The sequence below is a fragment of the Peromyscus californicus genome, unplaced genomic scaffold (genome assembly GCF_007827085.1).
Source record: "Peromyscus californicus insignis strain IS unplaced genomic scaffold, ASM782708v3 Scaffold_23__1_contigs__length_62951481, whole genome shotgun sequence".
Classification (NCBI taxonomy): domain Eukaryota; kingdom Metazoa; phylum Chordata; class Mammalia; order Rodentia; family Cricetidae; genus Peromyscus; species Peromyscus californicus.
Window position 1 is genome coordinate 25,479,414 of NW_026294534.1, and position 24,483 is coordinate 25,503,896.

The 24,483-nt window shown below is 41.4% G+C and overlaps 2 protein-coding genes across 7 annotated transcripts in view; one reads left to right on the top strand and one right to left on the bottom strand.

Moving 5' to 3' along the window:
* The window catches only part of Gtf2e2 (general transcription factor IIE subunit 2), a 49,433-nt gene that overhangs the window by 4,056 nt on the left and 20,894 nt on the right, over window positions 1-24,483 (top strand). For all 5 annotated transcript variants that reach the window (XM_052751993.1, XM_052751997.1, XM_052751994.1 and 2 more), the window contains exons 2-4: window positions 1,270-1,439; window positions 19,867-19,958; window positions 24,062-24,169. In XM_052751993.1, the coding sequence (XP_052607953.1) occupies window positions 1,274-1,439; window positions 19,867-19,958; window positions 24,062-24,169 (366 nt within the window). In that variant the 5' untranslated portion in view covers window positions 1,270-1,273. The remainder of the gene's footprint in view (window positions 1-1,269; window positions 1,440-19,866; window positions 19,959-24,061; window positions 24,170-24,483) is intronic.
* Window positions 7,460-16,928, bottom strand: Smim18 (small integral membrane protein 18). Of its 2 annotated transcripts, XM_052752004.1 has the most exons (3): window positions 16,817-16,928; window positions 9,252-9,319; window positions 7,460-8,700 (listed from the first exon to the last, which is right to left on the bottom strand). In XM_052752004.1, exon 3 carries the CDS (start codon window positions 8,664-8,666, stop codon window positions 8,379-8,381), a length of 288 nt encoding a protein of 95 aa, XP_052607964.1. In that variant the 5' UTR covers window positions 8,667-8,700; window positions 9,252-9,319; window positions 16,817-16,928; the 3' UTR covers window positions 7,460-8,378. The 2 variants fall into 2 exon arrangements, with proteins under 2 accessions (XP_052607964.1, XP_052607965.1); XM_052752005.1 differs by lacking the exon at window positions 9,252-9,319 and having other exon boundaries at window positions 16,817-16,912.

Consider the following 24,483-nt stretch of genomic DNA (forward strand, 5'->3'; position numbering starts at 1 on the left):
AAATTCACTGAGATCCACCTGCCTTTGCCTCCCAAGTGCTGGGATTAAAGGCGTGCGCCACCACTGCCCGGCCCTCTGCAGACTTCTAAATGTCATTGGTTGCCAAAATGGGGAGACTCCAGTTGGCATATGGGTCCCCGAGGAGGTGCTGACTCATGAGATAGTCCTGGAAGTCCTTGTGCATCTCCGCTCCAGCCATGGTCATGTCACTTGAGGTGCAGCCGCTCTTTGGACTAAGTGACACTATATGTTTTTAAAAAGTAAAAATTGGTGAAACTGGACTGAGTCAGTCCGGCTTGAGGGGCAGCCGCTTAGTTTTATTGCACTGAGGAGCTGACTCAGCAGGTAAAAATGTGCTGTGCAAGCCTCGGGACTTACGTTTACTCCCTAGGACCCACAAAAAGCTGGTTGTGGTATCTTGGTGGCTCTGATCTATAATCCTGTTAACTCCAACACGAAGACGAGAGATGGAGACAGGAGGATTACTCTGAAGGTCCCAGGCCAGTTGCTGTGAAGTGTGCAGAGTGGCAGAATCACAGAGAAGGTGGAAAGCAAGAGCAGGTTCTTGTCCTGGCTTCCACACACACTGAGGCTTATGTATTCATTCCTGAATCTGTGAACATGAGCCGGCATGCACACACAAGAAAACTTGAAATGATTAGTGAAATATGTTATTAAAAAATAAGATCTGAAAATACTGCTAGCACATGCAGTTAATACAGGGCACCCCCTTTGCACTTAGTGTTATTTTTGGTGCCAGGTCTTAATGTCTGTGATTTGGAAACAAGGTCTAGTGCGGCCCAGGCTGGCCTTGGGGTGTCCAGCTGAGGATGACCTTGAATTTCTGATTCTCCTGCTTCTATCAAGTGTGATAAGTTTACCACTATGCATCACTGTACCCATTGTTGAAGATTGAACTCGGGGCCTTGTGTGTGATAGGCTAGCACTGAAGCAACAGCTACATGCCCAGTCCTGCAGTCTGATACCTTTTTTATACTTTATCTGAATTCTGACTAGCATATTTCAGCTATAAACAGGCACATTTGGGTCATAGTTACCACACTACTGGACAGCGTGGCTGGAGGGCTTTGGAGAGTACTTGTGTTCTTACTGACCTCACTACTGCCATTTTTAAAGAAGCAAATAAATATAAATGCTAGCAAACCAAGTAAAAAATTTTATAGGAACTAACTTGCCAAGGTCTGTAGACTTGGCATGCAGGTTTGAGTGATCTGAATTTATATTAAAGGTGCGTGTTTGCTTTTATAGCATTATGGATCCAAGCCTGTTGAGAGACAGAGAGCTATTCAAAAAACGAGCTCTTTCCACCCCTGTGGTAGAAAAACGTGCTGTGCCTTCTGAGTTGCCCTCTGCCTCATCCAAGAAGAAGAAAGCAAAGGTCGAACACGGAGGGTCATCAGGCTCCAAACAAAACACAGGTCAGTGGGGCTGTTCTAGACGGTTGGCTTTCTGTTTTCAGGAAACACAGGTCAGTGGGACTGTTCTAGACGGTTGGCTTTCTGTTTTCAGGAAACTAGCAATGGCAAGTTCAGTTTATTTTTTGAGACAGGATGTTTTAAAAACTAGGATATTAACTTTTTAAAAGTAAAACTATCAGGTCTGAAGAGATGGCCCATTGGTTAGGAGCACTGGCTGCTCTTCCAGAGGACCTGGGTTTATTTCCAGCACCCACATGGCAGCCCACCACTATAAACTCGAGTTCAGGGGATCTAACAGCCTTTTCTGGCCTCCATGGGCACTGCGTGCAGATGGTGGACAGACACATAGGGCAGAGCATCCACACACAGACACATGGGGCAGAGCGTCCACACACAGACACGTGGGGCAGAGCATCCACACACAGACACATGGGGCAGAGCGTCCACACACAGACACATGGGGCAGAGCGTCCATACCCACAGACACGTGGGGCAGAGCGTCCATACCCACAGACACGTGGGGCAGAGCGTCCATACCCACAGACACGTGGGGCAGAGCGTCCATACCCACAGACACGTGGGGCAGAGCGTCCATACCCACAGACACGTGGGGCAGAGCGTCCACCCACAGACACGTGGGGCAGAGCGTCCACCCACACAGACACGTGGGGCAGAGCGTCCACCCACACAGACACGTGGGGCAGAGCGTCCACCCACACAGACACGTGGGGCAGAGCGTCCACCCACACAGACACGTGGGGCAGAGCGTCCACCCACACAGACACGTGGGGCAGAGCGTCCACCCACACAGACACGTGGGGCAGAGCGTCCACCCACACAGACACGTGGGGCAGAGCGTCCACACACAGACAGTTAAAGGGGAAGAATGTGTTCCGTGACACAGCCAGGAGAAAAGGTGAAAACCAAAACAGAAGTACCCTTCACTGAGGTTTGGCTTATATAACACACGATTCACATTTTAATAATGTAGTGTGGATATTGTTAGTAAATATGGTGAACTGTTACTACTGTTTTAGAACATTTCCATCATCCCTCAAAGGGCTGCTAGGTGCTCATTCGAAGTGACTTCTGACCCCAGCCCCAGACAACCAGTAATCTCCTTTCTGTCTACATATTTGCCTTTTCTGGACAGTTGCTGTAGACAGACTTGTATATAGAGTGATCTTTTATATGTGGCTTATTTTACTTTATATGTTGTTTTTATCCATGTTTTGGGATGAATCAGTACTTTATTGCCAAAAATTATTCTTTGTTTTATGGATGTATCACCATTTACTTATTTATTGGTTGATGGAGTTTGAAATAGGATCTTGCTACATAGCCAAGTCTGGCTTGAATTCACTAGGTGGGTCAGGGTAGTCTTAAATGCAATAATTCTCCTGCCTCTACCTCCTAATTGTTTTTCTTTCTATTGAATAGAGAACTTAAGAATGGAATTTCTGGACAGTGTGAATTTATGTTCAGCTTTTAAAGAAACTATTAAAGTATTTTACTCTTGTGATGTGAACTGCTTTAATTTCTGTGTGTTGTTAGGCCACTATAGAAGGGTTACTGGAACACACACACTGCAGTGTCTTGGTAGTGATCTGACAACCTAGGCAGTTACTTCAGAACTAACATATGGGTAGTATATACAGAGTAGATATACTGGAATGAGATGACTCATGGCCCAGGATGGACAGAACAAGGTAGAGTTCATCATCATATTCAGAATTGTGGTCAGTATAAAACTGAATTTGCTGGGACATGGTGGCAAACACCTTTAATCCTAGCACACAGGTGGAGGAGACAGACTGATTTCTGAATTCTAGCCCAGCCAGAAATACATCAACCCTGCCTCAGAAACAAGCACGATTTATGAATTGTTTCTGGGTTTTTCATGTAATTTTTTAGGAACATAGGTATCTGAAATCATGGAGAGCAAAAATCACCGGAAAGGGGCTGTTACACTCTTTTTTTTAATCCAACTTTTGAGTTCTCTTAGGACTTAGAACTCTTGTGGCGCCGGGAAGATGATTCAGTAGGTAAAGGGTTTGAGGAATTGAGCTTGGATCCCAAGCCAGGGTACTGGGGAGGCAGAGACAGGATGATGCTTGGGACTAATTGGCCAATCTGGAAAGCTGGTGATCCCTAGGTTCAGTGAGAGACTCGGTCTGAAGGTTTGGTGGTGGTTGTGGTGGTGGGGGGCAAGATGAGGGGGAGACACCACAAAGTGGTAAAGTCCCTTGCTGTGAAACCTAACAGACTTGAGTTCAGTCCCTGACACCTGTGATGGAAGGAAAGAACAGAGGAATCCTGAAAGTTGGCTTTTGACCTCCATATATGGGCCATGGTCCATGCATTTACATACACATATGCACAAATACTAATAAATGCAATTTAAAAATCACCCCTCTTTCTGTCGCAGCTTCCATGATGCATTGTTGTAATAGCATGATTACTGGCTTGCCACTGTCTTTGGCCTAAACTCTTATATAATAGTAAGTTCAATAAATGTTTGTTAAATGGCTAAATTACAAGATGAAGTAGTGGGGGAATAGTGGTGTATTATTTAAAAATCTAGAGATTAGGGCTGGCAGGATGACTCAGCAGATAAAGGTGGTCGTCACACAACTCTGGCTGCCTGAATTGGATCTCCAGAACCCGCATAAAGGTGAAAGGACGACTCCACAGAGTTGTTCTCTGACCTCACATCATGCGTACATACACCAAAGTAATAACAACAACAAAATCTAGACATTCAAGATCCAAATGTGGTTGTAATAGTGTTAGGAATAGTTCCTGGGTACATGGTGTTTTATATACTTAGGTATTACAAGCCCTTTATGTTATTAGTATTATCATTATTTTGAGAAATGTTATTACCATAGTCCAAGACCGGCCTGGAATTTACTGTGTAGCCAGTCTTTCTGCCTCAGTCTTCTGACTGAGGGTAAAGGGGTGAGCTGCCATGTCCAGCTTTGTGTTTCTTTGTGTTAGTTAGAAAAACATGGGCTTGGGGATTTAGCTCAGTGGTAGAGCGCTTGGCCCTGGGTTCGGTCCTCAGCTCTGGGAAAAAAAAAAAAGCAGAAAAACGTGTAAAAGATAATGCTTTGTGGATGTGATTGTATGCTGTCAATTAGTGTTCTTTAAAGTAAAATTAACAGATTTCTACTCCCTTCTCTTTACATAATTATGCACAAAAAGTCATTAGTAGTGGAGATTAAAAAAAAAGGCCCTTTGCAAACCCTAGCACTCTCCACAATCGCGTAACAGATTTCCTAAGGAGGACACCCCTCTGCCCCCCATACACATATCTACTTACTCAAACAGGGAACTGATTGAGAGGACAGAGCACATACACTATCAGAGTCCTACTTGGTGAACCAGTGAGTTTTATTAGGGTTATTTACAGGAGCAGAAGGACTCAAAAGACAGCTGCGTCACCAAAGCTGAAAACCTAGTAGGCAGCTCAACTGGCTGGGGAGTGTCCTTTCCAGATGGCTCAGCTGGTTTGGGCCTCTTCCAGGGAGCTCAGCTGGTCTCTGTTCCCAGGGGGCTTGTCTGAGTGTGACTCTTAGCAGTCATTACTATTTATTTATATATTCTTGGGGAAAGAGAGACCTAGTGAGTCTGGCCAGTTTCAGGGACTTCCTGTAGCTGGTTTGAGTTGTTTACTTTCTATCTTGAGCTTCCCTGCAGGATGGAATGTTTTATCTCCAGGAAGCTGCTACTCAACCACAATCCTCTTAACATATCAGTTAGTCTGCATTTGTCTGGTCTTTGTGTGTATAATCTTAAACTAGGGTCTATTGTAATATTAACTGTCAGAGCTGGGGAGATGGCTCGGCTGATAAAGGGCTTGCTGTGTGATCGAGGATACCTGAGTTTGGATGCCCAGCCCCTTAATAAAGGGGAGACAGACAGGAGGCTCCCTCAGCCTGGCTGGCCAGCCCTTCTTGCCAGTCAGTGAGATCCAGGTTCAATGAGAGCAGTAGAAGAGACCTGCTACCCCCCCCCCGGCCTCTGCATGCACACACACACATACACCAACACATACACACAAAATAAAACGGTGAACTTCAGAATACAAAATATATTCTGTTTTGTAGTAGTATTAAGTGGCCTTTTAATCCAGTAAGATGACTGGTATATTTAGTGAAAGGTGTATTTTCATTTTTTTTTAATATTGGAAGTAATCTGTGTCCCCTGAGCTTCTTTGTTTTTACTTTTTGCAGTGCTGGGAATTGAACGGAGGGTGTGCAGAGTTCTCAGCCCCAGCTGCTTGCTAGCTTCCTTTTTCAGAGTCAATCTGTTTCATTTACTTTTTCTTTGAACAGTTATTTTTGTGTATGAGTGTTTTGACTGTGTATGTGTACGTATATCACAGGCATGCAGTGTCTGCGGAGGGCAGAAGGGGGCGGTGGATCTCTTGGAACTGGTGTTACAGACAGCTGTAAGCTACTGTGGGGATACTGGCAACTGAACCTGAGTCCTCTGAGAGAGCAGCAAGTGCTTTTAACTGAGCCATCTTGACAACTCCTGTTTCATTTGCTTTTTAAGATGTAATTAAACATTTCTTTAACAATTTCTTTATGTGTATAGGTATTTTGCCTTCATGTATGCCCATGCACGACATTCATGCCTGGTGCTTGGGGAGACCAAAAAGGGCATTTGATTGCCCTGGAACTGGAGTCATAGATATGAGCTGCCATGTGGATATTGGGAATTGAACCTGGGTCCTCTGGAAGAGCAGCAAAAGTTCTTAATCCTGAGCTATCTTTCCAACCCCCAATGTAGTTTTTAAAAATAGCATATAAAATAATGGATTTCTTTATGACATTTTTATGCGTGTATAGAGATGATTTATTCTGAGATAATTTCCTAAAGTAAATTTGTAGCTGTTGTTAATGGCTTGAAGGTAGTGTAATGGTTTTCTTAGATTTTCTCAGAGGTAATAGCAAAGCAATATTAATATTGTAAAATACATTATCTGCATAGCCATAAGAGCACTTGCTGTTCTTGAGAGGAGTGAGCCAGGCTTAATTCTCTATATGTACATGGCCCTCATCTGATGCCCTCTTCTGGCCTGTATGGGCAACAGGCATACAGATAGTGCACACAAAACCAGGCAAAACATCCATGTGCATTTAAAAAAATAATAAAAGGAAACTTCTATATTTTTCTATTTTAGCCAGGGTCTTGCTGGCCTTGGTTTGTGGCAGTCTTCCTGCCTCTGCTGGGATTACAGACATTACACCTGACATAAAACTATCACATTCTTTTTTTTTTTTCTTTTTCTTTTTTGGTTTTTTGAGACGGTTTCTCTGTGTAGCTTTGTGCCTTTCCTGGATCTCGCTCTGTAGACCAGGCTGGCCTTGAACTTAAAAAGATCCGCCTGCCTCTGCCTCCCAAGTGCTGGGATTAAAGGCATGTGCCACCACCGCCTGGCTACATTCTTTTTTTTTTTTTTTTTGAAGTGTGTGTGTGTGTGTGTGTGTGCGCGCACGCGCGCACGTGTTTCCATGAAATGTGTATAGAGGCCAGAAGACAAGTGCAGGTGTCTTTCATTGATGTCCATCTGGAAACAGTGTCTTGTTGCTGTGTAACCTGGCTAGCTGGCCCATGACCATGAACTTCAGGAGGTTGTCGTGTCTTTGCTATAGGAGCCTTGAGTTCTGGAGATCTGGATTTGGGGTCTCATGGTATGGCAAGTACTTTACCCACTGAGTGATCTTTCAATCCCAAACTGCCACAGTTCTTAATAGGTCTTGAGTCTCTAATGCTATTATTAGAGCCAAGTGTGGCAGTGTAACAAGTAATCCCAGTACTTGGGGAGTGGCCGTTCAAAATGAACAAAACAAAACACCCAAAACCCAAACGTGTGTATGTATTCTTTTTATGGATTATTATCTGTCAGCTCTAACAAAACCTTCTCACCTTTCTTTGCAATTTTCTGTGTTGAGTATCTTTAGGTCTGGAGAATGTGAATAAGAGAAGTAAAAATAATGAGCCAGGCATGGTGGCACACATCTTTATTCCCAGTACTTGGGAGGCACAGGCAGGTGGATCTCTGAGTTTGAGGCCAAGCCTGGTCTACACAGAGTGAATTCCAGGACAGCCAGGGCTACATAGAGAAACCCTGTCTCAAAAAACCAAAAGTAAATAAATAAAATAAGAAAATACTGTCTTCAATCAGTTTTAAAATACTGGATTTTAATAAATAGGGACTCTGTGCCGTGGTGGCACATGCCTGTGATCCCATCGTTTTGGAGGCTGAGGCAGTATGGTTGCTTCAAGATTGAGGTCAGCCTGGGTTACATATCAAGGCTATCTCATCCCCTTCTTCCTGCCATAACAAAGGGACTCTGTAGTGGAAATGTTCTCCCCTCCCCCCAAGACAGGCTGTGTAACAGCCCTGGCTGTCCTGGAACTCACTCTGTAGACCAGGTTGGCCTCAAACTCACCCACCTGGCTCTGCCTCCCGAGTGCTGGGACTAAAGGCGTGCACCACCACTGCCCGACCTGGAAATGTTTTACTCTGCACATTTTAAGTAGGATTTTACTATCTAAACACTTGTTTTTAATGTGTGTGACCAGGCACAAGTTACTTACTTTAGCAGTTAGCTCTGCTTATATTGTAGTTTGCCTGGAAGCTGGAGTACTGCTGCTCAGTATTCCCAGTAGTGGGTGCTGGGAATAGTTCATCTAGTTTTTGAGATGCCGTGTTAGTAGACTGGTAGGTTCCCGTCATGAACTGTGTATTTAAGGAAGGACACACACACACACACAGAAGTGCTTATCTCACTTGGTTTCTACTGGAAATCTTTGAGCCACTCAAAGTCAGCATCAGTGTTGTCGTAAGGGTTGCCTTCAGCAAATTTTCATTTTCCTCAGGAGGCAGAGGGCTGTAAGCTTTTGTTTATCTTCTGAGGAGGGCTAGACCACCTCACTGTCCCGTTTTCTGATGTTGTCCATCATGCTCCTGAGAGGGTTGGGCTCGCTTTTCAAGTCCTTCACGGTTTTGTTCTTGGCACAACAGCAGCAGTCGAGTGCTTCGTAGAGGAAAGCCAGCACGACTAGGGACACCACGGTGAACATGAACAGAAGCAGGATGACAAAGCAGGCCGTGTTCCAGTTGTCGTGGAAAGGGTAGATGGTTTGCACTTGGAAGCCCAGGTCCTGGTGAACAGAGGGCGTGGTCTCGTTCCAGTGGCCAGAAGCCATCCTTGGGCCCCACTTGTTTACTGCTGTTTGGAATCTACGCAGAGGGAGATAATGAGTATTTGTAACCAAACTACAGACCTGTGCATTCACATCTCAGCGCTGAAGTTCCTTAGTGAATTCATATAGTCACCCTGGGCTTTACTTGCGGTCTAACAAAAGTCATGACTGAGCCGGCCGTGGTGGCACACGCCTTTAATCCCAGCACTGGGAGGCAGAGGCTGGCGGATCTTTGTGAGTTCGAGGCCAGCCTGGTCTACAGAACAAGATCCAGGAAAGGCACAAAGCTACACAGAGAAACCCTGTCTCGAAAAACCAAAAAAACCCACAAAAGTCATGAGTGAATTACATTTTAATTTTTTTGTGTTTATGCCAACCAGTAAATTATACCCTAGTTTTTATGGATTTCACTTATTAGATAGTATTTGTGTTTAAGACTCATACACACACACACACACACACACACACACAAAAAAAAATTTATGTATGGAATTTACTGCTAATAAAGGGTAAAACCCAGCAGCTTGATGCTTGACTAAAGCAGTAGTCGGTGAGCAGTTATCTTGTCATGTTTTGGGTGCTTCTCACCTGGTTTGGGGTGTTTCTGTCTCCTTTAGCCTCTTCTGTCAACTTCGAGCTGAATCTAGAAATTGTACCTGAATACAAAGTAACAGGAAGAGAAAAGCCAAATACTGACAGTTTTCAGTAGGAGGACAAAACAAAATTGTCTGAAGTGATGTTACTGTTGGGATTACTAGTTAGCTGTAGATAAAAGTCTTGAGTGTTTCCTAAGCCTAAGTGACTGGACAGTAATCTTTAAGTGGATAAATTTAGGGCTGGCCAGACGGCTCAGGAAGTAGAGTTGCTTGCTGCTAAGCCTAATGCCTGACTGTGATCTCCAGGATCTGTGTGGTGGATAGAACTGACTATGCAAGTTTCCCTCTGGCCTCCAAGGCATGGCAAATGCCACCCCCCCTCCCTCCCCAGGGTATTCAATTTTTTTTTTTTTTAGTTTTTTGAGACGGGGTTTCTCTGTGTGGCTTTGGTGTCTGTCCTGGAACTCACTCTGTAGACCAGGCTGGCCTCGAACTCACAGAGATCCACCTGAGTGCTGGGATTAAAGGCGTGCGCCACCACTGCCCGGCTTGATTTTTTTTTTTTTTTTTTTTTTTTTTTTTTTTTTGTTAAAGCAGATAAATTTAGTTTTTTAAGAAGTGTCAATTATTAATTTCATCAAGTAAGCTAATGAGTTACATTTCTGTTTTTAGACCAGTGGGTTCCTTCCTTGGCTCCTTTTTTTTTTTGTTTTAAACTTTTATAGCCCGTGGTGGTCCTAAATTTGATATGTAGTTAAGGATGATTTTGAACTTTGGATCTTTTTCTTTGCCTCTTTAGTGCTGAGATTATAATAGTACGTTACTATCCTTGCTAATTTCAGCATTTTTGCAGTGTTATTAACTTGATACTTGTTACGCCTTACCTGAGAAGGTGAAGATTGAAAAATTGCTAGTATAAAATATTGTAATTAGGGTTGGGGATTTAGCTCAGTGGTAGAGCACTTGCCTAGCAAGCGCAAGGCCCTGGGTTCGATCCTCAGCTTAAAAAAAAAAATAATGTAATTAATTTTAGTTTTCTTCTTTGGGATAGAGTCTCACTATGTAGCCTTGGCTGACCTGGAGCTTGCTGTGGAGACCTGGCTGACTTCAAACTCAGAGGTCTGCCTGCCTCTGATTCCCAAGTACTGGGATTAAAGGCATGTGCCACCATACCCAGTTTCCCATTATCTTGATTTTTTTTTTTTTAAAAAAATATTTTAAAGAGTTACTAAATACCTATCCAGTAAAAAAAAAAAAAAAAGAAAAAAGAAAAGAAAGGAAATAAAAACATGATTGTATTTCCTTAATTCTTTTATGCTTTTTCTTTACTACATACTTGTAAACAGTGTTTGTGTATTTACAACAAATGTTAATCACCCACTGTGTATGAGTGGTTTTTCTAAATTGTAGAGATGTCTTTTATGTGTATATTTTGTGTAAAGAAGACTTCAACATAGTACATGAAGAGTGTAATAACCCTGGCGTTGTTACACGCCTGTGATCCCAGCACTTGGGAGATGGATGCAGGAGGAACCTGAGTTTGAGGCCAGCCTAGGCTACAATGGGACTTCCAGAGAGGTCTCAGCTGTACAGTGAGACCTTTGTCTTAAAAGCAAAGAAGAGCGTATAATGAACCCTATGTGTTCCAAGTTGATGTTCATTTATCAGGGTTAGCCCTTCTGTGCCTTACCTGCTTGCTTCTGTCACATGCGTCATTGGGCATTATTCAGTCTAGAAATATTTCAGTACTTATTTCTAAAAGATGAAGATGTTTCTAAATAGAAGCATGGTGTTATTTCCATACCCAAACTGTGAAGTCATATTGGTTAAATTTGTCTTCCTATTAAACAGAATTTTATAACTTTTACCAAAGTTATGTTTTCTAAGGCTTTAGTTTGTTCTAAATCAAGTTTGTTTTATAAAATCCAACCTCTCTGGCTAGCCTCTTGCTTGCTTCCTTGTATTTGAATGTTAGATTTATTATCTGAAGTCATAAGTAAAGGCTTAAATGCATATTTTGTGTGAACTTAAGACTTCTGTTTCATGGTACTTGACTTCATTCTTTAGGGGGTGACAACATGCTTACTGGGTGGTATGTGATTGATTTTTTTTTTTAAGTTTTTTAAACTATTTTATATGGATTGGTGTGAAGGTGTCAGATCCCCTGGAACAGAAGTTACAGCCAATAAGCTGCCATGTGGATGCTGGGAATTGAACTCAGGTCCTCTGGGAGAGCAGCCAGTGCTCTGAACCACTGAGCCATCTCTCCAGCCCCGTAACAGATTTTTATTATTTCCGGGACATATAAAGTTACATCATCAGTGAGGTGTGCCACTTTGTACTACAGGATTTCAAAGTTACGTTATCGGGGACTGGAGAGATGGCTCAGTGGTTCAGAGCACTGGCTGCTCTTCCAGAGGACCTGAGTTCAGTTCCCAGCACCCACATGGCAGCTCACAACTCACAACTGTCTGTAATCAGTACCAAGTGATCTGACACTGTCATACAGACATACATGCAGACAAAACACCAATGAACATAAAATAGAAATAAATCAAAATTACCTTATCCTTGGAATGTTCTCCTCAGAAGAGCACTTTTTTTTTAATTTAAAATTGATTTTTCTCATATAATATATTGTGATAACATTCCCCCCGCCCCATATGCCTTCTAGTTCCTTCCCACTTTCCCTCCCATCTGGATCCATACCCTTCCTGTTTCTCCTTAGAAAACAGTTAGGCATCTCTGGAATAATAATGAAATAAGATGAAACAAAAACAAATGGGAATAATATAAAAACCAAACTAAAAAGAGCCAAAGGAATGCACAGGAAACAGATGCAGAGACACACCCACACACGTCGGGTATGCACACACAGGGATCCCATAAAAACATAAAACTGGAAGCTGTAATGTATATGCAAAGGACTTACAAGGCTCAAAAAAATGCCTTGACTTAACATTATGAGCCAGAGATCCTCCAAGGAAGCTATTGAGTTCCTTTGGTTTGGCCATCTACTGTTGTGCATGGGGCCTGCCCTTAAGAGTGGTTTGTTTCCCCAGTGAGACTCCTTGGAGAAAACTTAAGTTTTCATTCACAAGTGACTATCAGTTGGAGATAGCTTCTGGGTTAGGGATAAGAGTGTGTGTCCATTTCTCCTTTCAGTTCTAGGACCTCACCTGATGCACACCCTGCAGAGCACTTTTTTTTTTTTTTAAGATTTATTTATTTAATACAATGTTCTGCCTGCATGTATGTCTGTCTGCAGGCCAGAAGAGGGCGCCAGATCTCATTACAGATGGTTGTGAGCCACCATGTGGTTGCTGGGAATTGAACTCAGGACCTCTGGAAGAGCAGTCACTGCTCTTAACCTCTAAGCCATCTCTCCAGCCCCGCAGAGCACATTTTTATGGACAAACAAACAAACAAAAACAAAACGAGCTGCCTTGTGCTTTATGGTACCATTGTCATATAATAGTGCGGTGTTAAGTTGTACCTCTTATGTTGTGTGATGTGGATGCCGATAGGCTGATCCAGTCAGTGTATGTGTTGTCGAGGTCTCTGAGTCTAAACACCATGGACACAAATGTACAAATACTCAGAAACTTGGTTAGAGACGGAATTTAGGTGTGTGGGTGTGGTTAGGTGTGGTATATAATGTGTCATGGCTAGGTCCTTTTGACCTGGCTTCTTTAATAAAAGTACTTGAGATATGTACACACCTTCCATGTGACTTTACAATGTTTGGCTTTTGAAACACCTTTAAGGTTTATGACACTAGTATAATGTGAATATTCATGCAAGGAGCCTATGTTTTGTCACAGTTGTTTTTATGTTAACATGAATGAGTTTTCAGATTCTTTTTTCTTTTTTTGGGGGTGGGACTGGGGCGTTCTGAGACATGGTTTCTCTGTGTAACTCAGAAATTTGCCAGTCTCTGCCTCCCAAGTGCTGGGATTAAAGGCAGGCACCACCACTGCCCAGCTTCAGATTCTCTTTGAAGAGCAGAGGTAACAGTGATGGATAAAAGACCCAGACTTCAGGGACTGTAAAACCCAGAGGCTTGTTTGTGCTAGGAGCACCCTGCCATTGCCTTATATCCCCACCCTAGATAGTGTACTTTATTTACATGTGAAACTTCATATAGTCAGTATGCTTGCAATTACCGTGGAGTAAGAGTATGCTTACCAAAGGCACTTGTGTGTTTTGCTGGAAGTATCTGTTTAGAAAGGAGTGTTTGAGTGGTGGTTTGAATAAGAATGCTCCCCATCGGCTCATAGATTTGAATGTTCAGTCTCCAGGGAGTGGCACTATTTGAAAAGATGAGGAGGTGTGGCCTGGTTGGAGGAAGTGTGTCACTGGAGGTAGACTTTGACATTTCAGAAGCCCTGCCAGGCCCAAGCTCTCTTCTTGCAGATCAGGAGGTAGCTCTCAGCTACTGTTCCAGTGCCTGTCTGCCTGCTGCCATGTTCCTCACCATGATGATAGTGCTAAGCCTCTGAAACTGTCAGCAAGCTCCAGTTAAATGCTCTGTTTCCTGAGAGTTGCCGTGGTCAAGGTGTCTCCTCCCAGCAATAGAACAGTGACTAAGACAGTGTATTCCAAGCTTAGGTTGGTTGTTCGTTGGGACGTTTTGCCACTTTCGACAGTGTTGAAACTGGTGAGGAAGTCAAAACGTTGTTGCTGTGGCTAGCTCCTCTACATACCCGAAACGTTGTTGCTGTAGCTAGCTCCTCTACATACCTGAAACGTTGTTGCTGTGGCTAGCTCCTCTACATACCTGAAACGTTGTTGCTGTGGCTAGCTCCTCTACATACCCGAAACGTTGTTGCTGTGGCTAGCTCCTCTACATACCCGAAACGTTGTTGCTGTGGCTAGCTCCTCTACATACCTGAAACGTTGTTGCTGTGGCTAGCTCCTCTACATACCTGAAACGTTGTTGCTGTGGCTAGCTCCTCTACATACCTGAAACGTTGTTGCTGTAGCTAGCTCCTCTACATACCTGAAACGTTGTTGCTGTGGCTAGCTCCTCTACATACCCGAAACGTTGTTGCTGTGGCTAGCTCCTCTACATACCCGAAACGTTGTTGCTGTGGCTAGCTCCTCTACATACCCGAAACGTTGTTGCTGTAGCTAGCTCCTCTACATACCCGAAACGTTGTTGCTGTGGCTAGCTCCTCTACATACCCAAAACGTTGTTGCTGTGGCTAGCTCCTCTACATACCCGAAACGTTGTTGCTGTGGCTAGCTCCTCTACATACCCGAAACGTTGTTGCTGTAGCTAGCTCCTCTACATACCCGAAACGTTGTTGCTGTGGCTAGCTCCTCTACATACCCGAAACGTTGTTGCTGTAGCTAGCTCCTCTACATACCCGAAACGTTGTTGCTGTAGCTAGCTCCTCTACATACCTGAAACGTTGTTGCTGTAGCTAGCTCCTCTACATACCTGAAACGTTGTTGCTGTAGCTAGCTCCTCTACATACCTGAAACGTTGTTGCTGTGGCTAGCTCCTCTACATACCTGAAACAGGTTGCACCTGTGTGGTAGACGTCACGCCCCACCTTCAGTTTACTGTGTATTCCTTCAAAGTAGAGAGAAGCTCCAGCAATCTGTGTGTGTGTGTGTGTGTGAGATTTAAGGTAAAGACTACATTTTATGGCAACAGATTTGGTTTAACTAAGCATTCAAAAAGTACACCATCAAGATTTCCTATTCTAGACTACATTTTTCCAGTTAATGTTAAATTTGTTCAAGGAAATGCTGTAAGCATGTTATAAAAACGGGGAGAAAATGATTAAAAATAGAAACAATAATAGTCTTTTACTTGGTGGATCCTCCCTTTATAATTTTATTATAGGAATGGGAAGCCTTAAAGCAAATCATATAATTTTAGGTAGGTTTTATTGCATGTTATTTTTGTTATGTTCCTTTTACCTGTTCAGCTTTTTCAAGAGGCCCCAGTGGAATATTTATGGTCTTGTGGTTTTGGGACCCTGGATTACCAGATTAGAAATTATGATTTAGTTCTATTTATGGTAAAAACTTGTGAATTGAGTTCTCTGACACTTTTAAGTACATCACTTTGAAATACAATCAGTTAATCATAATAGCCTTTAAATATAGAGCAACTCATTTAAGCTCTGAGACTGTGAGATAGGGTGTACTTGAAAGATGACTTGGTGAACAGTAACGGCCTCCATTTATGCTAATTATAGACATGCTATATGAAAATGTAGGCCGTTAACCAAAGCTTAAACAATTTGAAATGGTAAGGTGTAAATTAACTTATTTGACAGTTGTTTTCTGTGTTACTTGGCTCCCATATTTCCTGTGGTCAGCAAGAATGGTTTCTAGGTAATTAACCTGCTGTGCTGAACCTGAGAGATGGAGTATCTTGTTACAGCAGCCTTTTGAGTTTTTCAAGATACTGTTTGTGTAACCTCAACGCTGATGAGGAAACAAAAGGAATACAAATTATGAAAACAGGAGAAGAAAACCAAACCTTAGTAGTAAATATCATATATTTGTACAAATATAGCACCGAGGTGAAGGGTGAAAGGTGGACATTGAGGTAGTTATGTACAGTATATCGTGGGGAGCTAGCATCTACTAAAGATTGTCATCTTCAGATACTATTTACAGAAATTTGGCTGATTACTCTGAGCCAGGAGAATAATTTTACTACATATTATTACTGTTCTTTCTTAACCAGCTCTTCTTAGGACACATTTAATTTTAAAATGTAGTTTATCAAAAATTTGTATGTATCTATTACCAGTTTAAGAATAATTTATTTTAAATTTTTATGTGGCTTATGTTGAAAAGATATTTTAAAAGATTTTTGTGTAATAGCATGGCTTATATTTTATGGTAAGATAGATTTTACTGTGAGGAATTATTTTAATTAAAATGTTGGGGAAATCTGACGTTCTATAAATTATCTTTGCTTATAGTATAATACAACTCACATAGTGATACATGTTAAAGTGTTTTTAATATAAAAATTATAACTGGTATTTTCTTGGCATTCTCTGTATTAGTACTCAAAGTCAAATACAAATAATTTGAATTATCTTCTCATTTATTAAAATAGAAGCTTTCTCCATAACTGCTTTTTACCAGGCAATATAATTTGTACATATAATCAGAAAGCTTTAGCCAAGGCTTTGCTATTATTCTAGATATTTTTCTTTGAGAAACATCCTTTGTTAAGACAGACTGGACTTCTGAAATGAATTTGCTTTGAGAAAATGAAATTAGCAAAGACCCAGGTTAACATCGAATGCTTTTGTCTTACTTAAGGTCCGAATAGATCAGATTAGTAGAAAATGTAATGAATTTTCCATTAAGGGACAGATGGTAAGGATGCTTATCAAATAGCACAGGGCAGTCGTCATTTTCATGATAAAATCCTACAAAATAATGGGTTAATACATTGCTTTTATGTTTTCTGTAGGCATAATGCTTTCTGCTTGATTTTTTTTTTTCATGGTAAAATATTTTCCTACTGCTCCCGAAGGATATGGATACTGAATAAAAAGGATCAAATAAGCCTACCTCTTGTCTGGAAAGATGCTGCTGAAGCGATGGTATCGTCTGTTAGTAATGCAGTCTAGTGCACAGCCAAGATGGAGCTGTGCTTCTATTGGTTGGACGCATAATGCAGCTGACAGTTTCCTCTGTGCTCATTTGCATGAAATCCTGCCGTCCTGAGGAGATCATTCATAAATTGAATAGAGCTATCTGGGGTATCGGCTGCCACCCCTCTTAAAAATGTTTTTTTGTCTTTAAGCTAATTTTTCACATAGAAACAGATTGATGATTTCTTCGTTTTTTTTTTTTTTTTTTTTTCCCTATAAAATTTCACATCCCTCTGAATAGTTCAGTGCTGGGACTAGAATTCAGTCTCTAGAGGCAGTTACCTAGGAAACAGCAGCCCAGGTTAACCACCTTGGTAAAATGCTAACAGGAAATGGATATAAAATCCCATAAATAAGCTTAAAATTAACAAAAAAATTGTTTTGTTTTCCCTCAATATGTTCTCAAGTCTTGACTTCTGGAGTTATGAACAAATAGTGCTTGTATTTGGGAGAAATTTTGAGGGAACAGAAATAATGCTTTAGTTCTTTTTTTGTTTGTTTGTTTTTTTCCGAGACAGGGTTTCTCTGTGTAGTTTTGTGCCTTTCCTGGAACTCACTTTGGAGACCAGGCTGGCCTCGAACTCACAGAGATCCGCCTAGTTCTTTAAGTTAGAGTTAGTTTAGGTAGTTAGTTTTTTATTTTTTTTTTTCTATTCTAAATCTTAAGGTATGTTTTTAGTTTACTGACTGTTCATTGTCATTTTTAGTTATGGTGATAAGAGTTTAGCCTAATAGCAGAATCAAGAATTATTTTTAATTAAAGGAATAGCTCCTTTTTTGTTTTATTTTATTTTATTTTGGTTTTTGGAGACAGGGTTTCTCTGTGTAGCTTTGCTCCTTTCCTGGAACTCACTCTGTAGCCCAGGCTGGCCTTGAGCTCACAGAGATCCGCCTGGCTCTGCCTTCGAGTGCTGGGATTAAAGGTGTGTGCCACCACTGCCCGGCTTTTTAAAATTAAAAAAAAAAAATTATATTTTTATGTGTACTGGTGTTTTGACTGTGAGGGTGTTGGAGTTGCAGACAGTTGTGAGCTGCCATGTGGGTGTTGGGAATTGAACCCTAGTCCTTTGGAAGAATAGTCAGTGCTTTTACCTCTGAGCCATCTCTCCAGTCCAAGGAGTAGCTCTTAAAAGGGGAGAGCTGGGCATGGTGGTGCACACTTTGAATTCCAGCACTCAAGAAGCAGAGGCTGGCCTGGTCTGCATAGTGAGTTCTATTGTTGAGACAGGGTCTTCTGTAGCCCAGGCTAGCCCTGGACTTCTTAAGTAGCAGAGTATGAACTTAAAATTTTATATATATATATATATATATATATATATATATATATATATATATATATATATATATAAATATAAATGTTGTGTTTGTGTGTATGGATGCCCTTGGAGTCCAGAAGAGAGGGTATTAGATTCCCTGGAGCTAGAGTTCCAGAGTTGTGAGCTGCCAGATGTAGGTGTTGAGAACTGAATTCGTGGCCTCTGGAAGAACAGCAAACAGGTTTTTTTATTTTAATTTTTTGAGATAATATAATTATGCCATTTCCCCTCTCCTCTTTCCTTCCTCTGACCTTTCCCATGTACCTCTTCTTTTGTCATCCTCCTGCCTCAGCCTACCAAGTTATAAGATTATAGATTATGCCAGCACCCCTGGCTTTTGAAATCGTGTGGAGAGGCACATCAGTAAGGCATTCTTAATATTACTGTTAGTTTTGGAAGCATAGTAGACTTTAATGTGCCGATCGAGTTACTTTTCAAAAGTATGAGCTATTTCTAAGGGAAAATTCCAAAAGACATTACATTTTAGTATCAAAGGACAGAAAACATTCAGTAAACACTTTTTACTGATTTCAAAAGGGGTATTATGTGGCATCTAGAATCTGTTTTGGATCTCTGACAATTGCTATATTTGACTTGTGGTTGTGTTAATGCAATCTTCTGTTGAAATGGTTATTACCAAGCTGATGCCAGAGATGGCTTCCCCTTCTTTTTTCTTTAACCCCACACTCCTTGTGTATCAGCTGTGTGGGCAGTTGGTATCTGACCTGATGGCTTGCTAATAGAATGTGTGCTTCGAAAATGCTTTTCTTGTATTTATAGTGAATTCTGTAACGTTTCTGTCTGGCTCAAATGCATTGTGATACAGTGATGGCATCAGGGCTCTGTCTGTAGGGCGGCGACAAATGGTAAACATTTTGAAACAGTATGTAAAGATTTCTGAGAGAGGAAGTTGGGGGGTAAGGGAGATAAAGAGGGCATTATGGGGGCGATAGATATCCATCCATCCATCACTCATTTCTTACACTTATAATGTTCTCTTGTCTAATTATTGGAGGACTCTAAGCAAGTTTAAGGTGGGAGTTAGAATGTTATCAAGGTACTTGCAAGAGAATTGTATTTTGAGCTGGGTTTGGTAGCACAGGCCTTTAATTCCAGTTGAGGAGGCTGAGGCAGGTGGATGGATCTCTCTGATTTGGAGGCTAACATGATCTACTAGTTAAGACTCTTATCCCAAAACAGACAACAACAAATTTGTGTTTGTATTTTGGGCTAGGGGTATAGCTCACTGTTAGAGTGCTTGCCTAATCCATACAAGGCCCTGAATTTGAGCTCCAGCACTCTCCTTCCCCAAACTATTTTAATGCTTTTAAATTATATTTAGCCTAGTATATGTCATAATCTTATAGTCCCAGCACTTTGGAGGCTGAAGTGGAGGATGGTGAGTTCAAGACTAATGTGTCTAGAGTGAGACCCTCTCTCTAAAGAAGGGTGGGTGAGTGGTGGGAATTGATGATTCAACAAACATATGTGGATTTTGTGAGTTTTGCCAGAATATTACAGGATAGACTTCATTAGATGAAATAATTCAAAGAAAAATATTTTACTAAAGTTAAAATCATTTTCATTGCTCAAGTCATAATAGCATATTATATGAAAATGTTATAATAATTCTTTTGAACTTTATTTCCAGATCATAGCAATGGATCATTTAACTTGAAAGCACTATCTGGAAGCTCTGGATATAAGTTTGGTGTTCTTGCGAAGATTGTGAATTACATGAAAGTAAGTACTCACATAACAAAAGTCCCTGTGGGTTTTTGACAAAATAAAAAGGGAGTTAGAAGATAGGGTTTTCAGAAGTTAGGTATTTATATAAATATGCCAAGATTTATCAAATTATTCATTTTAGTATGTGTAGTTTATTATATGTTGATTATACTTCAAGAAACCCCTAAAATATTTAATGTTTCCAGTCTTTTGCCCTCCGTTAAACTGACATTACAGTAATGCACTCAATTATGTTTAATTTACATTATAGTCAAGTATACAACTTAAGCTCACCAGTTGACTTAAAAAGAGTACGTCCATGCAGTAGACACATGGCCCAGAAAGACATCTATGAGAAGATGGGGGTTGTTTTTAAGCTAGTTCCTTCATTCATATGAGAAATAAAAACTACACAGTTCAAGCAGATGATGGCGACTGTTTCTCTGCTTGGAGGTGAAGAAACTCACCGAGGATCTTCGGAAACGTTGACTCAAAAGAATTAGGAGCTGGGTGTTGGCTGTGTCTGAATTGTGGAGTTTGTACTTGATTTCCAGTAGGAACATCTTAGTTTGTATTTCTCAGTATCAGATGACAGTAAATTTTGACTGTTCAGCCCGCTCACCTATTGCCCTCTGTGTTAAACCGTTATGAACATCTTCTGATAGTTGGATAACTCCTGGAGCTGTCAGTCAGTCAAAGGAAACTGACATTGTTTTTGGCTTCTGATTTGAGTTGCTTTGCAATTATTGATAAGAAGTTGATTGGGGTAGGTTGATTCAGTTTGATTTGTATGTTAACAGTGATCCATCCCTCAAGGAAATGAATGTAATCCTTTTCTTTTGGTAGTTACTGCTTGTTAGTTATTGGCAGGATGATAAAGTGGAATGTGGCACCAAATCTGCTGTTTTTAGATTTTGTAGGTTGAAGTGCAGAGAAATGAATGTTCATAAAGCCAAGTTAATTCTAATAGAGGTTTTGTGATGAGCACAGTTGTCTAGGTCATGTGCCACAAACCACCTGGATCTTCAGTTTTGCGGCAGCCATCATTTGACACACACAACAGTGGGGACAACTAACTGTCAGAGGATTTGGTGTCTGCTCAGTAACTGTTTCCTTTCTCAGCACACACACACACACACACACACACACACACACACACACACACACACACACACACACCAAAAAAAAAAAACAAACCCAAACCAGAAAGACAGATGTAAGAACTTTGAAATCATAACCCAAGAGTATGAGGCATAGGGTTTGACTGTCCATTGTATGAGATTCACATGTGTTTATTATGTCATAACCCAGTCATTTAAGACAGAAACTGAGACAAGAGGGTTCCACTGTTACTGGGACTGCTTAGGAAAATAGAGGCACTTTATGGCCCATTTTAGAAGAATTTAAAAAGTAGTTCATATGAAACACATTTTTCTTGTTTAAATAAAGAAGTCTTAAAAGTGCTTGGAACTGTTCTGAAGACTGTCTTATGCGGGATGCTTTCTTCATGAGATTCTGGGTACCCTGAAGGCCACTGCTGTTCTTCAGCTGCTGAGTCTCCCTCCAAATTAGTGAGCAGTGCAAGGACTGCCTGCCCATATCTAGCTAGCTTTCCTTTGATTTCTTCTCACTCAGTTAATGATTGTGTGTGTGTGTGTGTGTGTGTGTGTCTGTCTGTCTGTCTGTCTGTCTCTGTCCGTCCATCTGTCCAGGTCTGGGGATTGAACAGAAAGCACTTCTGCACTTAGCTGTATCTCCATATTTTCTACCTTTTACAAGGTCTCAATTAAGTTGTCCATACTGGCCTTGAACTTGATTCTCCTGCTTTAGTTTCTCAAGTACCTAGGACTATAGGCTTATGCCAGCAGGCCTGGCTTAAACTTGTCTTTATTTATTATGTATACAGCATTCTGTCTGCATGTTTTCCTGCACACCAGAAGAGGGCGTCTGTTTTCATTATAGTGGCTGTGAGCTATCATGTCATTGCTGGGAATTGAACTCAGGACCTCTGGAAGAGTAGTCAGTGCTCTTAATCTCTGAGCCATCTATCCAGCCCCGTAAATTTGTCTTTTTTTTTGTTGTTGTTCTTAAGATTTATTTATTTATTATGTATACAGTGTTCTTCCTGCATGTATGCCTGCAGGCTAGATGAGGGCACCAGATTTCATTCTAGATGGTTGTGAGCCACCATGTGGTTGCTGGGAATTGAACTCAGGACCTCTGGAAGAGCAGTCAGTGCTCTTAACCTCAGAGCCATCTCTCCAGCCCTGTAAATTTGTCTTTTTAAGAAATATTTTTTTCACCTAAATTTTATAGATACATGTCTAACTTGGCCCCAATACTGGGAGCTTGGGAAAGTGTAAGTATAATTGGCATTTATTTCATTGTGTCTCATCTCTGCATCTTTAGAATATAGTAGTCAATGCTAAAGACTTGGGTGAATGAAGAGCAAATGCGCAGTTAATGTTTTTTGTTTGGGGTACATTAGATTTTATGGGTTTTTTCCTGCTTTTCATGGAACATTTTAGTTGTGAAAAGTTGAGAATTAAGAGTTTTACAGGGCCGAACTGAGGCCCAAAGAGGTTCTGTTGCTACCTGAGGTAGAGCCTTGCAGTTATTTTTGTTTTGAATAACGAATATATCTCTTAATATAAAATGTAGAATAATATAAAAAGGTTCATACACAGAGGTCATTCTTTTTTTTTTTTTTTTTTTTGGTTTTTTGAGACAGGGTTTCTCTGTGTAGCTTTGCGCCTTTCCTGGAACTCATTCTGTAGACCAGGCTGGCCTTGAACTCACAGAGATCTGCCTGCCTCTGCCTCCCGAGTGCTGGGATTAAAGGCGTGCGCCACCACCGCCCGGCCACAGAGGTCATTCTTACTCCTAATCCTAATACCCTGTCCACCTTTAGATTGTGGATGTGTTCCAGGAGAAGCCACTTTTTTTTTTTTGTTTGTTTGTTTGTTTGTTTGTTTGTTTTTTTTTTCGAGACAGGGTTTCTCTGTGTAGCTTTGCGCCTTTTCCTGGAACTCACTTGGTAGCCCAGGCTGGCCTCGAACTCACAGAGATCCGCCTGGCTCTGCCTCCCGAGTGCGAGAAGCCACTTTTTAAAACATTTCCCTTCACCTCCAGGTACACACCAAAATGAATGTGGTAGTTAATATTAGAATCACAGTGTCTTCTGAGACGCCTGTTCAGGAGCCACATCCTCTTCTGAGTCACCTTCTTTGACATTCATGAATCTCCAATACCCTTCTGCTTACCTATGTGCCTCTTCTTTTAATAAGCCTAGGTGTTTTTGATATCAGACCCCAGAATAAGACAAGTTTTCAGGTATGAGTCCGTCTCCAGTGAGCATTGATGATTTCATTGTTTGTGCTCAGCCTGAGCTTTTTGCACAGTGGAGGACACTAGAGGCAGCCTTTTGTCAAGTATGAGCATATGTATGACTGTGGTCCAGCAGGGAAAGGGCCACGAGAGAACTTCTCTGCTTAAAACCTCTGTGTGGAGCTTGTGGTGTGCTGCAGTTATTGTTCTTGTTGATGTTCATGGTCAGGCCATTAGAGTGCATTTTGTCTTCCTTGAGGGTTGCCTGTTTCCTTGTACCTTAACCAGTGGGCGCATCAGACATTGCACTTTCCTGATCTGAATCTTTTTCTGTTAATCTGTGTTTCCCTCCAAGTTTTTTTTTTTCTTTTTAATTGACTCTTAAAATGACTAGGAAAATGTGTTGTTGCTGTTGACCTCCTTTTCAACACATTTCCATCTTGTTATGTAGCCTCCATTAGTTTTGAACTAATCATGTAGGTCAGGCTGGACTTGAACTTATCATGTAACCTAGGCTGGTCTTGAACTTGTAATTTTCCTGCCTCAGCCTTCTACATGCTGGGGTTACAGGTGTGTATCCCCACTCCTGGTTTACGGGTTAGTTTGTGGTATTTTTGTTTTCCTTCCGAGTTTAATGTTTGATTTTTATCACTCTGGTTTTGTATGCTTTCATGTTCTTAAATCTGGTATTCATACTTACTACCTCAGATAATATGTGTTGTACATTCCTGAAAAGATTAGTTTATGACTGTGACTTAATGCACTTAACATTTGAAAACTTCCCTCAATAGACACGGCATCAGCGAGGAGATACATATCCTTTAACTTTAGAAGAGATTTTGGATGAGACACAACACTTGGATATTGGACTCAAGCAGAAACAATGGCTAATGACTGAGGTAAGAATAGGCTCAAATCTGTTGTAAAAAATAGGTAATTACGAAAAGAGGTATTTGCTACAGTTCTTTAGAGGTTTTTTTTTTTGGCGGGGGGTGGGGTGGAGAGTGGGGTTGGGGGGTGGAGAGTGGGGTTGGGGGTGCTAGAGATAAAACCCCGGGCCCAGCATGTGCTAGGACATTCCACTACTGATAGAGCACTCTGCCATTGGATCTCCAACCTGTAGACGTGTTTTATTGTTTTTCTGGGGGAGCTGAGGTGTCTGTGTGCCTATGTGCCTATGTGAGTAGGGGATAGAGGGGGAGGGAGGGAGTCA

Coding starts and splice junctions, on each gene's coding strand:
- Smim18 (XM_052752004.1), bottom strand. CDS start 8,666: ATGGCTTCTGGCCACTGGAACGAGACCACGCCCTCTGTTCACCAGGAC.